Below are 17,272 nucleotides of genomic sequence, written 5' to 3' on the forward strand. Positions count from 1 at the left end.
TTCTGGGAGGAGGCAAATTGTAGGCACATGGGTCTCATCAGTTGCCCCAATGCAGTTTGTGAACCCCAGGCATTCAAAGACATCAATAATCTCCTGAGCATTAAGCTTTATAACCTACTGCAAAAGTACCTTATGCATGGCATCACACACTTGTGTGACAATGGCCCCAGCAGACCTGAGGATTAAGTGTCAGGACCCCAGTATTGAAATCAGGCCCACCACAGCTGGGGAAGAGCTCTGTTTACCTTGAAAGCTTGTCTCTCTCACCTATAGAAGTTGGTTCAATAAAAGGTATTACCTCACCCACCTTGTCTCTAATATCTTGGGACTAATTGTTCCTGCTTTAAGCAGGGGATTGGACTAGATGACCTCCTGAGGCCCCTTCCAACCCTGATATTCTATGATTCTATGATATAGCTACAACCACAGTGTACGCAGTAACGGCCCCAACAGTCAATCTCCCTGGGCTGATTTACTTGATTATAGGCTGCTAATGTTCAAGGATGACCAACTTCCAGATGGCAAAGACAACCCACTTCTCAACACGTAAGAGTGTGGCATGTTGGTACACCACCATTGTGGCTCTGGGGAAGCCCAAGCAATGGTGCTGCACTGCATGGAACTGATCCAGGAACAGCTTCCGTAGTAGCAGTTGCTTAGTGTCATCCTCCTTTCTCCATTGTTGCTGCTACTGCTGGAGAAGCCACTGCTGCAGTCATAGCATCTGGTTGGTGCAATGAGCAAAGTCCAAAACCAAAGCCACACTGCTTCAAGAGCTCAGATAAAGCCCAAACAGCCTCTGAGTATTCACAGTTACTGGCATAATGCTACAGATCATTGCTGGGTCCATGCTGGCTGACAGCAATCCAGAAAAAAAGGGAAATAGGGATAAGACAGCAGAATCATGAGATTTTTTTTTGGCTTTGACCCCAAGTTCCAGTATTACACTGGCTTCCACGTGGCTTCTCCTATGCATCCCATAATATGTATTGAGAAAAATCCCAGAATACGCATTGCTCAGCAGTGAAGCAAAGTACTATGGGATATTCTCCCATAATGTCATACTTTTAGTGTGCCTCAAACCGCTGATGTGTGTACACAATGATGCAAATTGAAAGGGAGAACAATCATCCCATGTGCACATTATTAGCATGGCCTAAGTATAGATCACCAACTAGTGCATGTCAACTCAATGCAAATTAAGTGCCCTGTGTAGACAAGTCCATTATTAGCATTGCCTCATATATTTAAGACCTCATCCAGTAGACAATAGTTTACTTTATGTCTACACAAGGTCACGGAACCTGACTTTAAGGGAGGCCATCTGGTCATTATAGAGATTATCTTATTGTTAACAAAAGGCAAGGGATCTGGGGGCAGGGAAGGGAAAAACAATGCAGTGCCATTTGCAACTGGAAGCTGCACTCACTATTAGGAAACACATTCTCTTCATTCTGCAGACCAAAATGCTGGATTCTGGCTTTGCATAAACCTCCCTTACCACTGTCCTACATTAAACAGAAGTTATTCAAGCTGTAAACAAGAGTAATGTATGCATTTTGGTAGTGCATAAGAGCCAACCAAGAACTGGATCCCATTGTACTAGGCACTGTGCAAACACACAATAAAAGACAGTCCATGCCATGAAGAGCTGATCGCTTAATGTATAACAGCAAGTGGTATGACATCATTCTGAGTGGCCTGTACTTGATAGTTTAATTTTATTTGGCTCTGATAAAACAACAACCAATAAAACTTGTTAGCCAAGGAAAAGGATGACAACTTTGAACTACAACCTCTTTGGTGATCTCTGACTGATGTTTGTTCTTCTGAGTAAGAACTTTTGTAGGGTGTTGGCTGCTCCTGAAAACTACTCAGTTTATTCTCAAAGGTCAGTTGCTCTATTCTGGAGAAGGAGGGGAAATAGAATATCTAAAGAAGAATTATGTACTGCAGCAACTGGGCATATTCCACAATGAATTGCAGTATAGTCATCCCAGCAATGAGCAAAGTAAGTGTTTAGGTTTTTTGGAGCAGCAGACATCAAGTTTAATTTTGAAAATACCCAAAAAAGGACGCTTATAAAATTTGCAGACAATACGAAGCTCGGAGAGTTGCAAGTGTTTTGGAGGATAGGATTAAAATTTAAAATTATCTGGACAAACTGGAGAGATGGTCTGAAGTAAATAGGATGAAATTCAATAAAGACAAATGCAGGGATCAGCAAACTTTGGCACGCAGCCTGCCAGGGTAAGCCCCCAGCAGGCTGAGACGTTTGTTTACCTGCTGCGTCCGCAGGTTTGGAGGAGGGAGAAAAAATGTTCTTTTTAACCTCTAAAGAGAGGACAAGAAGCAATGGTCTTACATTGTAGCAAGGATGGTTTAGGCTGGACATTAGGAAAAACGTCCTAATTGTCAGAGAATTAATTGCCTAGGGAAGTTATGGAATCTCCATCATTGGGGATTTTTAAGAGCAGGTTGGACAAACAGCTGTCAGAGGTAGTCTAGATAATACTTAGTCCTGCCTTGAGTACAGCGGACTAGACTAGATTATCTCTCAAGGTCCCTTCCACTTCTATGATTCTATGCAATGAAACTTAAAAGAGAACTCTAAAAGAATGAATTAACATTTTAACATTAAGATAACTAATTCATCTCTTATTTACTGGGTCTTGTTTGTAGTCACATTTATAAACATATAGTGTTTTGATTGATTTTGTCAGATCAATAAGTCTCCTGGCCTCTTCAACAAACTGAGCTTAAGCTTGTGTTCGTACAACTCTTCTCACTGTCTGGCTGTTTTTATGGAGGGTCAAACATTTATGGAGTGTCAGATGCAATATTTAGAATAGCATATAATTTAGCCTGAAATGGGCTGTGTGCTTGCTGTTTTGGGGTTTGACCAGTTATGCTTTGAACATGTTGTTGTTATTTTAGTAATATTATTAATATAGTCGTCTTCTGTTATTGTGGGAGAGCTTTTGCGAAAAGATGGGGGAAGCACTCTGTACCTGAAAGCAGCTTTCTGGAGCTCCCATATTCACCCCATCATATAATTACAATACATTTCATACAAAGCATGTCATGTGAGATGTCATGTAAAAGGTCATGATCTGCTGAAACCCAGTGTTCTGTCCAAATATCTATATCATTAATGTTTCTAAAGTTATGAGATTTTCCTGTTGATAGTTACTGAAATATTTTGTAATTTTGAGAGTCTCTACTGCTACACCATGATCCACTTCCAGGAAGGTGTTTAGTAACCATTAATCAAAAGGGGAGTTATAAGCAAGAGATTTACAATGCTATAAGAGGGCTGCACAAGCATCACATAGTGGGAGATTGCTCAACCCTGTGACTCAAAGTCCAACAGCACATGCTTGGGCTAGTGTTTTCCAGGCACATGGTCTGCGGATATAAAATAGGGGACAGTGGCATCATATTTTGGCCTTTCTCCTCCCCTCTCTATGCTGGAAGCAACAAGAATGTTGAGAAGACAAAGACTTGAACTGAGGAGACTAGTCCCAGCATTAAAGGGGAAGCTTGTGTATTAAGAACTGCAACATCTAGTGGGGTGAGAAAACTGCTTGATTTAAATAGTGCCAAGTCAAATGAGGTTTAGAGATTTAGACTGTTCACGTATCTTTTATTTTCTTTTGTAACTATCTTTGACCTTTTGTGCCTAAGACTTATAATCATTTAAAATCTATCTTTCTGTACTTAAGATATCTGTACTATATTTTACCTAAAACAGTGTGTTTTGCTTGAAGTGCTTGGGAAATCTCAGCTCAGTTTACAAAGGCTAGTGATCGTCCTCTCCACATGGAAGGAAGGATGGACTGGGTAATAAACATACACTGGTCTGGCTTCTGACCAGGGCATGGAATATTCCAGGGGTGCAAGTCTGGGGGGTTAACAGATTTGCTGGTGCCTTTCTCAGTTTTATGAATGGCTCAGGGAGCATTCATGCAATCTATCTGCGTTTGGGGTTGCACATGCTCTTGTATTGAGTGATAACAGTTCCCAGAGGGGTTTTCTGCATGTCACTAACATAGCATTGTGAGTGACAGCCCATGCTAGAGAGTTACGGAGGAGCAGCATTACCCCAGTCCCAGTTGCATCCTGGAGATCCCGTCACAATGGGTTTGTCATCAGTCTGTGAAAATGGGCACACTTGAACTTATTCTGATGCCCTCAACAAAGAGATTCCATAGTTGAGGATCCCTCCCAGAGAATATCCCAAGTCCAGCACTCAAGCACTTCATTCTTGTTCAGAACAACTGAATAAATTAAAAGTAGGTAAGTAGATAATGAATCATTCAAAATTTAGGGTGGGTTTTAGAAGAACTTTTGATTTGTAAGTGTTTTAGACCATTATTGCTGTTCTATGAAGAGGATCACTTTCTCTTACATTACATGGGTTATTAGTCTATAAATTCAAATGTGGTCTGTGTCTTTGCTTACCCAAGCGGTTTATGTAGAGAGAGAACAGCTTTTGCATAATTGTTTGGATTGTCTTTTATTGATGGTAATAGTTGCCATATGGCGCTATATTATATACAAAATACTCTTTCAAATCTGTTTTTGGGCTCCTGCTTTCATTTTTTATCCTGTAGTTAACAGCAGTACAGTCAGTACTATACAAGGAGTTTTTCAAAGTATTATAAAATGTAACATATTAATGGAAGAAAGAGATTTTGTCATGTAAAATAATTTTGATAGTAATTCTACCAACCCTCAACTGTCTTCTCAGGGTGCCTCTACAGTGCAAACAAGAACCTTCAGCTTGTCTGTGCCAGCTGACTCAGACTTGCTAGACTCAGACTGAAGTGCTGTTTAATTATAGTGTAGGTGGTTGGGCTCAGGCTAGAGCCTGTGATCTAGGACCCTGTGTGTGCGGAAGGTCCCAGAGCTCGGACTTCAGCCCATGCCCAAATGTGTATGCCATAGTGTAACAACCCCTTAACCCCAGACCTGCAATCCCAAGTCAGTTGGCACAGGCCAGCCATGGATGTTTAGTTCTAGTGTAGATATATTCTCTGACTCCCATGATAATGATGTGTCAAGGAGCTGGCAAGGTGAAATCTGTAGTCTATTTGGCCATCTTTAGCATTCACTGGACACAATGGTACTGATCATGGTTTTAAAGAAGTTCAGTTACTTCCACACACCTGTGAGATAGATGAATCAATCGTGTTTCAAGACTAAAAAAATGTTGAAAGGACACGATCTAATATTTTTAGAGCCCCAATCACCCTATAATTCTTGTGTTTATAATACATCAGAACTTTCTAAATAAAATTTCATTCTCTAAAGCTTTGGTTCTTTTCCATCTAGCTGATATTTTACTTTTTTCTGTTTCTAGTAGAACTTGAAATTAGTATGACTTTTTCTCTCAGTATTCCATTTTGGTGTGTGTGCATATGTAAGCCAAATTCTGTGTGCCAGATTGAGTTATGCAGATGCACCTACTTACTCTAGGATTCAGTAAGGCCCTGTGTTAATTGAATTACATCTCTGGAAAAAAGGGTTTCTTAGTTCATATGTGCTTATGGTGCTGCATCTGCAATAAGCAGTGTGTAAAGTATCGGTATTGCTTAGGTTCTTCATACAGAGAGGCTATGTATTTGAGAGGTGTGTGTGTGTGTGTGTGTGTGTGAGAGAGAGAGAGAGAGAAACTGAATACTTAGGATCTCCAGGGCATTCCCCATCAAGTTAACTTTACTGAGATGTTATAGTTTGCATCTAAAACATGATCTCTAACTTACTCTTAGATTTCTTTCCCTCCACTGCTATAAATACTCTATTTTGGTGGGAGATACTATGTTTAGCTGGCACTCAATCTTTTTTGTGCAGCTTGTACAGTATATATCATACTATGTGTATCCAACTTTTAACTGATGTATGCAAAATGTATTCATGCTGAATTTACATTGTATTTTTCAGCTCTTCTTCAAGTGACAATTTCACTTAGCAAAGTAGAGCTTAGTGTGGGCGAATCCAAATTCTTCACATGCACAGGTATGTATTTCATTATATCTCCAGGTATGTTTTCCTAAATTTTCAGATCACCCTTTTGCATACTTTGAATGCTATTAATTGGCTTAGAAATATTTATATATGTAAAATATATTGTTTCAATATTTGCACTGAATTCTGGCTGCTTGCACGTTGTGATAAATACCAAGTCCTGCTTGGCTTCACATAATGTGTTCTTTCAGTCTACCGACTGTTGATTTCAGATGCCAAACAGACTAAACCACTTATTTTGAAATTGATTTCTATTAGTATAAATTATTTATTTATGTTATTTTTATTTGCTTTATTAAAATAATTTTACTTGTCTAAACACTAGTATTAGAATGAATGTATGAGATCATAATTGAATCATTTTTGGTAAATAGCTAATAAATACATTAGACATGGCATACTGCTCTAAAGTTACATGTGAGTAACTGTTTCAGTATACAACAGAGCATATGTAACCTGAAAAGTTAGAATTATTTTTTTCTCATAAAATCAACTTTTTAGCCAGGGAAAGTTTTAGCAGTACTTTAGTAAACTTTGCCAAGCAGTTTATTTCTCAAACATAGGACCTGAACCTGAAAAGTATTGAAAAAAAATTGTGCATCAAAGATGCTCTCATGTGCACTTTGACAGGGATCTGTTTTATCATATCTAATTGGAGGTGTAAGGAGATGTTAAGAGGGTTAGTGTGGAGATGATGATGAAATCCTGACCCATCGGGGAGTTTTGCCAGGCTTCGTTCTGAGGCATTAAGGTAGTTTTGGTTTGCTGCTGACATCTAGCCCTAAGAGTTAAATTCTGGCCCCACTGAAGTCAGTGGAAAATTATTACTGACTTAAAATGGGTCCGGATTTCCCTTTGTATCTCTGTCTTACCTTGTTCAATTAGTGAGGTCCAAGGTCTTGACCAATGTCAGGTTGAGACCTACATAAGCGAGACAGTTGCTTTGTTGTTATGGATGGGACCGAGTTATCTGCTGGACTCAAGGTTCTACTATTAACTGATAGTGTTTAAAAAAAAATCAGGGAACCTGGAGTTTGTGTTTTATAAATCAAATTAGCAACAGGAGTGTTCAGCTTCTCTCAAGATGAGGCCAATAATTTTTCTTAGAGATAATTTTATATATAATATATAGAGAGTTATGCCATCATTGTGGTCAAAATTATCCATACATTGAGATGAGAATATTCATACTTGTATTGTCAACATGCTTAATCAATAGTCTGTAAACAATGTTTCAGTTTTGTTGCGGAAACAGTGGAACTGCTGGATCTTTTAAATGTTATTAGGTAAGAATTAATTATTCTTTTCAAATGACTCATCAGCAGATGACTCATACTGTGCAACATACATGCCCTCATAAGCCTTGTTAACAACTACCTAGAACTCCAAACAGCCAAAAGCAAAGGGCCAGATCAGGATCTTGTGTTGGTTCAGACTGATCCTGTGTCCTTCCCCACTCCTGTCTCACTGGGGGAAATCTTAGGTTTGCAGGCATATCCTCCTGTCCCGATAAACAAATTGATTGAACCTTTGTGGAACTCTCAGCTTTCACTGCTCATTGGGGTGTGCAGCCTCCCTGAGCTCCCCACAGCTGACTGTCAATCACCTGCAGAAACCAATCCCCACAGCCACAGGGTCGGAGAGACTTTTCACATACTTGGGAGCCTCGCTGATGTCATTCTCATAATCCACTGGAGCAAGAAGGGCTCCAGGTTCTCCTCCCTGCAGGGATGTAATCTGATGTCATATGGCTGCTATACAACAACCTCTGCAGAAAAGTAAAGCTTTCTGCCTGAGGATTTTAGTTTTATTCCAAGTCGGGGGATGGTGCATGTAATTCTGTGATGCAGAAGGTGGCAGTACCAGGATTTGATATTGAATCAGTCCCAATGTTATCTGAATATCTAGTATATAGTTATACCTGAGGGGATTTATGCTAACCACTCAGGCAGTTGGATGAGTTACAATTAATCATTGTGTGTTAAAAAAAAGAAAAAGAGGGAAAAACAACTTCAACCAGCTGGAAATCAGATATTTCTGAAAAGTATGATACAGTTTTAAGGACTACTCTTTGAATATAGGCCAGTGGTTGCTCACCAGTTCCTGGCTCACTTAAAAACTTTAGTCCACTGGCAACTTAAAACTAGACTGTAACCATTAAACATGGCAAAATGCACATATTTACTTCTAAATACAAACATGTAAACATGTATCTGATTGCATCTATAATGTTGTGTAATGTTCTTATATTTTTTTTCCAAAATGCTTTTGTTCCATAGACAATTATTAAAAAGAAAACTTTTTTTCTAAAAAACATGCCAAATGAAGTTGTAATCCTGGTTCAATATCTGTTTCTCTCTACAAATGTGATTATTACCATGTCTGTACACCATGGTAAATTCACACATAACCAAAAACTTGCTTTTGGTTCAGATTGAATATAGTGAAAACACATCTGTGAGAGAAAAATCAGTAGAGCAGGTCAAAAAAAAAAAGGGACAGGTTTTTTTTTTCGACAAAGAGTCCTGTGGCCTTATAGACACATACATCTGATGAAGTGGGTATTCATCCACAAAAGCTTATACTCCAATACTTCTGTTAGTCTGTAAGGTGCCACAGAACAATTTGTCACTTTTTACAGATCCAGACTAACATGGCTACCCCTCTGATACTTTGTTTTTTTTCATCTTTTTTGAAATTTGAACATAGGCTGGGAACAAGAAGGACAAATTTGCTAGTACTTGAACATTAGACTATGTCACGGAGGAGGGAAAGTTCTCTGATTTTGGTCTTTGAAGCTTGTAAAAAGGTTGTTTGGATTTTGGGCAAAGGTTTGATCAAAATCAATTTTTCTACAATACCCAAAGATATACCAAATAATTACTGGACAATCTGAACATTTTGGTGATATCTGGCTAGCTGGATATATAAACATTTTCCTAATTCTTATTAATATCTCAAAATAGTTAATTTATGACCATCCTACTTGATGGCTTCTCTTTTGTCTTTCTTATAACCTATGTTCCTCCTACAGACAAGGCAAGCTGGATATTGCAAAGAAAGAACTCAGCTGAATGTTACTTAGTGTCTAGCTGAACTTTTCTTTTAACATTGCTTTTTATAGCGATTGGTGAGCCAGACAGTATAGACTGGTACAATCCACAAGGAGAGAAGATTGCATCTAGTCAAAGAGTGGTCATTCAAAAAGAAGGTGTTAGATCACGGCTCACCATTTACAATGCAAATGTAGAAGATGCTGGGATATATCGGTGTCAAGCAACTGATACAAAAGGACAGACTCAAGAAGCTACTGTTGTTTTGGAAATTTATCGTAAGTGACACATAAAGGAAAAACTAACCATAAAAAAAGAGGTTCTATTCTGAATTCTATTTGCTATACAGAAAATTAACATTAAATAAATATATACTCCTTCTCTATAAATCTCATTTTAAGAGCAATAGATTGTATCTGTTGCAGTCAAGCATACGTACTGTGAAAAAAGACTTGAATGGAATTGATATCCAGAGAAGATTAATCCAGTATGGTATAGCATATATACAAAGTCTTATCATCAGGATGCAGCATATATTCTATTCCTCTCTTATGGAAAGGACAAAATGTGTTTGTGAGAGAGATAGATATACACCAAAATAAATCCTCTTACAATAGTCAAATTGTGCATTGATTTGGAGTGCAAGAGACACAACATATACGTTTAAACCAGTTTGCAATGGCTTTTATGTTAATCTTTCTTGTTCTTGGCTGTATAAGGGACTTATGTGACATAAAATCCTATATGTGATGAGGTATAAATCTTTATAAGCCACCAAAGTTCTATTATTTTTAAAATTGTGTTAAACAATTAATGGAGGATTATTTCTTCAAATGTAAATATACTATATTACGCAAAATGAATATGTAAAAGTATCCAACAGAATCTTTGTCAAGTTGTAATTGACATCACTTTAAGTACAGAATATTGAACTGAATTCTTTACATCGGTTAGAAAAATATAATATGCAAAATGCATGATACAGAAGAGGCTTAAGGCTAACACAAAACCAGTAAGAGGAGCCATATTGTGCCATTCGTATTTAAGCAGAATTCCTTATTTATTTGAATGGTGACTTTTTCTTAAATCATGACAGGATATGGTTCACGGTCAGGCCAAGACTTATGAACTGAAATATGACTGGTAAATGCAAGATAAAATAGTAAAGTACTGCAGCTTTAAAGGTACAGCAGATATCAAATGATAGATAATTTTTAAAATAAAAGTAATTGATAAAACCACCATTCAGGCTGATGAGACAGTTACAAGCAATTACATGATGGTTGCAAATTTGGTAGTTCAAAGAAAAGATTTCATATTCTGTAAGTCATCATTTTTATGCTTAGAGCTGCCAGTCACTATACAGGTTGATTACTGTGCAAGGTAGAAATCCTTTGAAATCTGTCAGGAAGGGACATAGTAGTTCTTTACAAAAAAGAGTTCTCAGGATGGAACCAAAAAAAAAAAAAATCATAGGAAGCCAGACACAAGATGTAAAGTTTGACAGAATTTTTGCCTGAAAGCTGGCACATTTAGGGCTTGATATGTTGCAGAGGATCAGCAAGATGATTTCCTTTTGGGTATGATCCTAAGCTCATTGCTTTCAATGGGAGTTTTTCCATTGATTTCAATAGACATTGGATCAGTTTGTTAGTATCATCTTCACAAGCGATGATAGCAGTCTATGCTCTGGGTAGCACATGAACTGTTTACTCCAGCTCTCACATATCTGAAAAGGGAGCAGGGAGAGATGGGGGCAGAGATGAACTGGAGTTGATGGACTGGAGGAAAGCAAAGCAATCTGCTCTGTCTAAAGGAGGCACATGTTTATGCACTACCCATGTGCAGTGAGTTGCATAGAGAGAGGATGTGTCATTCAGAAGCAGTTCCTCCAGAGCTCTTCTTAGGTCTGTACAGTTCCACAGTGGTGCCTAACGAAGGTGGTGGAGTAAAAGCCACAGTGTAGCTGTTGAGCTGTTTTGCAATAACAGCTAAAATTATGCAGCCCTTACTCACAAAACTGAATACTTACTTATGGCATTACCAACCCCTAGCATTCAAAAATCAGACCTCCAGAAAATGGTCATATTGGCTAAAAATCACATGATTTAAAAATAATTGGGTTTCTTATTATTTGTCTTTTGGGTTTTGAAACAGTTGACGATGTCAGGCTTTTCTCCACAAACATGATAGCTAGAAAGTCCTCCCCACACTACGCCTCCCCCATGAAAACTGAAATTCTCACAATCACTTGCCTTCAGCAGCCAGGACTTGAAGAAAAACACCAAACAATGGAGTCAATAGAGCTACTCACTGGAGTAATTAATGCTCCCAATATGAGTAAGAGTTCCACTATTGGGCCCAAAAATGTTGAAAGCAAGAAGTAAGGAAGAAATTGTTTTGTATATCCAAACTGAAAAAAATACTTAAGACTCTTATGACACTGTCCCACATGACATTCTCATAAATGAACTAGGGACATGTGGTCTAGATTAAATTACTATAAGGTAGATGCATAACTAGTTGAAATACCATAGACTAGGTATTAATGGGTTGCTATCAAACTGGGAAGGCATATCTAGTGGGGCCCCCTATGTGTCTGGAACTAATCAATATTTTAATTAATGACTTGGAAAATGGAGTGGACAGTGTGCATATAAAATTTCTGAATGACACCAAGATGGAAGGGATTGCAAGTATTTTGGAGGACAGGGTTAGAATTCAAAATGATCTTGATTAATTGGAGAATCGGTCTGAAATCAACAAGATGAAATTCAATAAAGACAAGTTCAAAACACTACACTGAGGAAGGAGAAATCAAATGCACAAATAGAAACTGGGGAATAACTAGCTAGGCAGTAGTACTATGAGCCAACAATATGATGCATTTGCAAAAAAAAAAATAAAACTGAAAATCATTCTATGATATATTAACCGGAATGTTATACTTAACACAAGGAAGATAATTATACCACTCTACTCAGCTCTGGTAGGGCCTCAGCTGGACTATTATGTCCAATTTTGGACTCCATGCTTTAAGGAAAAAGTGGGCAAATTGGAGAAAGTCTACAGGAAAACAAAAAAAAATTTTAAAGGGGGGTTAGAAAACCTGACCTGTGAGGGAAGGGTTAACAAACCTGGGAAAAGAACACTGATGAGGGACCTGATAAGTCTTCAGATATGTTAAGGACTGTTGCAAAGGGGATAGTAACCAATTGTTCTTCAAGTCCACGAAAGGTAGAAGTAATGGGCTTAGTTTGCAGCAAGGGAGATTTAGGTTAGATATTAGGTGAATCTTTCTAACTGTAAGGATAGTTCAGTACTGGAATTGGTTACCAGTGGAGGTTGTGTAATCCCTTTCATTGGTGGTTTTAATGAAAAGGTTGGACAAACACCAGTAAGTGATGATCTTACTTGGTGCTGCCTAAAAGGGAGTGGTGGTGGAATGGACTAGATAACCTCTTGAGCTCCCTTCCAGCCCTACACTTTTCTATGATTCTAAGATATTATGCAGTCATTTCTCAAAGGAAATAGTGGAATTCTCATTACCAGGAACATTTATGCCTAGGCTGGCCAAATCTATAGAAAATACACTGAAACAGTCCTCTACTGCACTCACAGAAAAAATGAACTATCTTTCACATCTCTAATTTTCTCTGATTTGATGCTGTGTTCAGAGTAACTGGATGTAACTTGAACTGCTAAACAAAACAGAAAAAGCTTGTTAAATTCAGTTTTCTTTCTTTTTAGAGAAGCTCACTTTCCGAGACATCATAACCCCACAAGAATTTAGACAAGGAGAAGATGCTGAAGTGGTTTGCCATGTTACTAGTTCACCTGCACCTGTTGTCAGCTGGTTGTATCGAAATGAGGAAGTCACAACTATTGCTGACAGTTAGTATTTTGGTAACTCTTTAAATTATATGTTCTAATTATAGATTAGATTATAAATTATACTATTCGCGGAAGTCAACAGAGCTACTTTAGGAGTGAGTTCTCACCAACATGTTAAAGGATTGTACAGCTGAGTCTATAGAATTGTGTGTGATTTTCAATCCAAACCATAAAGCCTGGATCATCTTCTCTCCCCCATACCTGTTTTCATGGGATGTGGTGTACTAGTGGCCTTCAGTGTCCATTACACACACCTGTGATGTTTCTAGGAAGCAGTTGACTGCCCCAATACTACTTTTTCTCCCTTTGAAGGGCAACAAAATAATTATGTACCTCACAATGCATAGAAAACCTCTTTGGAGAGCTACCTGCTTATTCTCTCACAGCTTTGACACTAAATGTATTAAAATGCAAGGTTGAATTTGTACATCCTTCATGCTGGTCATTAAGATATGTTTTTATTCATATTTTTAATTCAAAATAAATTAAAGTTTATTTACTGGAGTGAAAGTGTGGAACTGTAGTGTCACTAAGGAATGATTACAGCCAAAGAAGAGAAGATTTAATAAACCTATTAGGTTTCTTATTGTAAAGCTGAAAAATCACTTATTTGGGTGCTTTCAGATTCTTGTGTGAAAATCCGTGGTACAAAAGCCAGGCAGAGTTTTAATTTGATTTGCTACTTCCATATTGTGTTTAATTTCTGTCATTACTCACATAGTCACATGTACAGAATTCACGGTAAAAGAGTCACCTGTAGAAGAGCAATGCAACTTTTATATATAATTCAATTGTAAAAGAAGGTAAGGGTTACAGGTTTTTGGACCTAAACAGTAGCTGAACAATTAAGCAAGCATCATTTTCTCAAGGTTACAATTTAAAGCCTACAAATGTGAGGTATTCTCCAAAAGATCAGGGATACGGTAGAGTACGGTAATTTAATTTGTTTTTCCACTTCTGCTGCTCCAGTTACAATCAACCCTGTTTTAGAAGACTTAATCATAAAAAGAAAATCTTGAGAATTTTTATCTTAAGAGCATGCATTTTAAATTAATCTGATTTTTTTGAAATATTTCCAGTGTGCCAGGCTGCATTTCATTATGAATTTTGAGTTTTTCATTTTCTTTTTAGATACGACAGGACATAAAGTAGTTTAGCTGTTTGAGCCAGATAGATACAAAGTGTTAGGATTTTAAACAGTATATACTTGAAAAACAGATTTTAAAAAAATGTTCTTTTATTCCCTGATCTTGCATTGGGATCTCCTAGCACAGACTGCTATGCCCATATTAATCCCCATTAAAATTCAAGGGGATTCTGCATGGACCTAAGATAGCAGCTCCTGCTGTTTGAATTGCTGCTTTAAATAGTAGAAGAATTTGAGCTATGTGAGTGTTCACAGTATCACCTGGACATGCCATCTTAGATGGTGGAGAAGAGATTATTCGCTAGTAACCAATTGATCATTATTCCTATAGTATATAATACTTAAATTCATTAAATGTTACATATACTAAAAGATGAGTTTATTATAGAGATAAATGTGCATTATTTTAATTGGCTTCTTCATTTTTTGTTCATAGAAAGCTTAAAATATAAAATAATTTGACATCTGCAGTTGAAAGGATAATTTCCAGTTATATTATGTATCTTTTTATTGTTCATTAGGAAGCAGCTTCCATTTAATACTTTTTTTAGCACCTGCATTGCAGAGAAATACACAGTGATTAGCTTTTTAGTTATAAAGTGAAAATATTTCTGCTATATGTGGCAAAGTGAATAAACTTCTAGGATATGATTTAGCACAATTAACTATGACTATTCAGGCTGTACAAATTCTTCGCAGTTCCTAATGCTTGTATGTGCTATTCACACAGAGCTATCTGCTCACCAGAAAGGAAGGTTGTTCACAGAATCAGAAGTGAACATGTAAAGAATTGTTCCATAGGGAAGTGTAGAGCTAACTGGGAATGGCAACTCCTAATTCTAAAGTAGCTTTACTTCTTCCCCCAGAGCCAAACTCCTAGATATCTATTCAGTCCCGAGACCTATAGTCCTTCTGTTCATCTGTGAGGGGAGGGAATGAGGGACAGAGGGGTCAGCTGTCCATTATCCTTTGACCAGGGAAACTAAATGCAATGAATGGGGAAACCATGACCTTGGGAATGATCCAACACTCTGTTTAAAGGTTCTTTCTTGACTTGATGTTGTATCTTTAAAGTTGGATGTAAGAGCTCAATGGAATGTAGAACTCTCTGAGCAGGTTCTGTAGAGTTCCTGTAATGTCAGCCTCAACAGTTTAATTGTCACAATCCCATTGTGCAGGCAGCAAGGGCCTGGTTTTAGAAATGAAGGTGGCCTACAACTTTTTTTTTATAGATCAAACGTTGTTTACCAAATCAGTGATTTACTCTTTATTTTTGCACAGCAGTATTGCTGCATAAGGTGTTAAACACACTGCCCACTCCATAGTGCTTATCACAGTTACAGCAAGGCTATATGGAGACATTCAGGTCTCTGGGACTGGTTGGAGTCAGCCACAAGAGAACTAGCTACCAAGGGCTAGTCTGAACATCACCTGCAGAAAACTTTTCTATTCATCAGTCCAGTGCTCAAATTGCATAGGTTTGTCGTACATGCAGTTACAACTTGCTGGATATAGCACTGTTGTAAGGTTCTGGATTACTGTACTTAAATGTTGTTTTGGTCTACATCATAGCTGATTGCAGAGATATTGTATTGAAGACTGGTTTATCCTTCACCCCTGTCATGTATTGTGTTGTACTATTACATATTTTCCTTTTTGTCTGGTTCCTTTCAGGGGGATTTCTGATCACTTCAATATGATGTGTGACTCTCTTCAACACCATCACATTTTAGGTCTGTAAGGGATTCTGCTAGGGTGACCAGATAGCAAGTATGAAAAATCAGGACAGAGTGTGGGGGGTAATAGATGCCCACATAAGAAAAAGACCCAAATATCGGGACTGTCCCTATAAAATCGGGACATCTGGTCACCCTACATTCTGCAGACTGTTAGAATTACAAGTGTGCAAACCATTCCAAGTTCAGTTCAAAAAGAGTTTGTAGGATTTTTGGTGGAAACTGGTTTGTGTGGCTTTTCAGGTCCTCAAATTCATACTTCTTTATATAGGATCACTGCTTCACAAAACATGAAACAGGAAGTAGGCCTGCATCCTGATGTTACAACAGAACTCTTATTTCAGAGAGGAAAACTTCTCCTCCTTTTAAAAATATGATAAACATGATACATGAGCCAAAAAATAAAATAATGAAATAGCGCCTAATAACAGAGCAATTACAGGAGAAATATAAGGTCCTCCTCCAGGAACATATTCTAAAGGACTAGGCCTGATACAACAAGACAACTCTGATTTCAAGAGATTTTCCCAATCAGAAATCTAGATATAAATATGGGAGCTAATATATAAAATATAAGGACAAATTTCCAATAACAGTGGAATTACAAGTACGCTAGGACTCTGCCTTCTTGGGTTCTCCCCCTGACATTTCAAGGTAGATTATGATGACTTTTATTTTTTTATCAAAAAGCTTAAACAAACTACAGCATCTCTCACACTGAGATTACAAATGAAAAAGACTTCTACTGAACTGCGCTGATCCTGTTGGACTGATCATATTGTATAGGCTCAACCAATTTAGAGCCACTGAAGAAATGCCACGTGATTTGCATCCGATAACCTATCTCAGTGATTTTGACTCAAATTACATTATGAACACCATAAAGTGAACCAATAACCAGAGAGGAGAGTTGAAATAAAAAGCTTCTGCTGAAAGCTTGAAGAAACAACATTTATGAAAGCCACCGCTGCTTCCTGGAAACAAGCTGAACACAAATCCAGGATGGTTTTGCGTATTTTTCTGCTTTAAATCAAGATTTTTCACACCTGTAATTAGAACTGTGCAGCTATGTGAAGGAGAGTGGTGCACTCTGGGTGAAATTCATCTTGATACAGAGAGCCTGCATAAGTCCTTGTAAGTGGGAGTTTAGTGGTGCATATAGCTTGTGTTGGCTGCCATCACAGAAGTGAATTTCACCCTTTCTCTAGAAAACTACTATATCCAGGGTGGACTGGCTGCTGCTTTTAGGCCCTGCCTCTAATAGTAAATTTTAGGGGGTAGGGGGACCATAAAACACTCAAACTATCATTGTTTCAGCTGCATCAGTGGCAGAACGGATGGAGGCCTTAATGATTTCAAGTACTTCCAGCATTTTGTCCTCAGCAAGTCTTTGATGAGGGTGCCTTGTTAGC

At 37.8% G+C, this 17,272-nt stretch overlaps 1 protein-coding gene across 2 annotated transcripts in view; it reads left to right on the forward strand.

Moving 5' to 3' along the window:
* Window positions 1-17,272, forward strand: part of NCAM2 (neural cell adhesion molecule 2) — a 561,732-nt gene that overhangs the window by 295,250 nt on the left and 249,210 nt on the right. For both annotated transcript variants that reach the window (XM_050957625.1, XM_050957634.1), the window contains exons 2-4: window positions 5,947-6,021; window positions 9,155-9,361; window positions 12,834-12,977. In XM_050957625.1, coding sequence (XP_050813582.1) covers window positions 5,947-6,021; window positions 9,155-9,361; window positions 12,834-12,977 — 426 coding nt within the window. The remainder of the gene's footprint in view (window positions 1-5,946; window positions 6,022-9,154; window positions 9,362-12,833; window positions 12,978-17,272) is intronic.

The sequence above is a fragment of the Gopherus flavomarginatus genome, chromosome 1 (genome assembly GCF_025201925.1).
Source record: "Gopherus flavomarginatus isolate rGopFla2 chromosome 1, rGopFla2.mat.asm, whole genome shotgun sequence".
Taxonomy (NCBI): domain Eukaryota; kingdom Metazoa; phylum Chordata; order Testudines; family Testudinidae; genus Gopherus; species Gopherus flavomarginatus.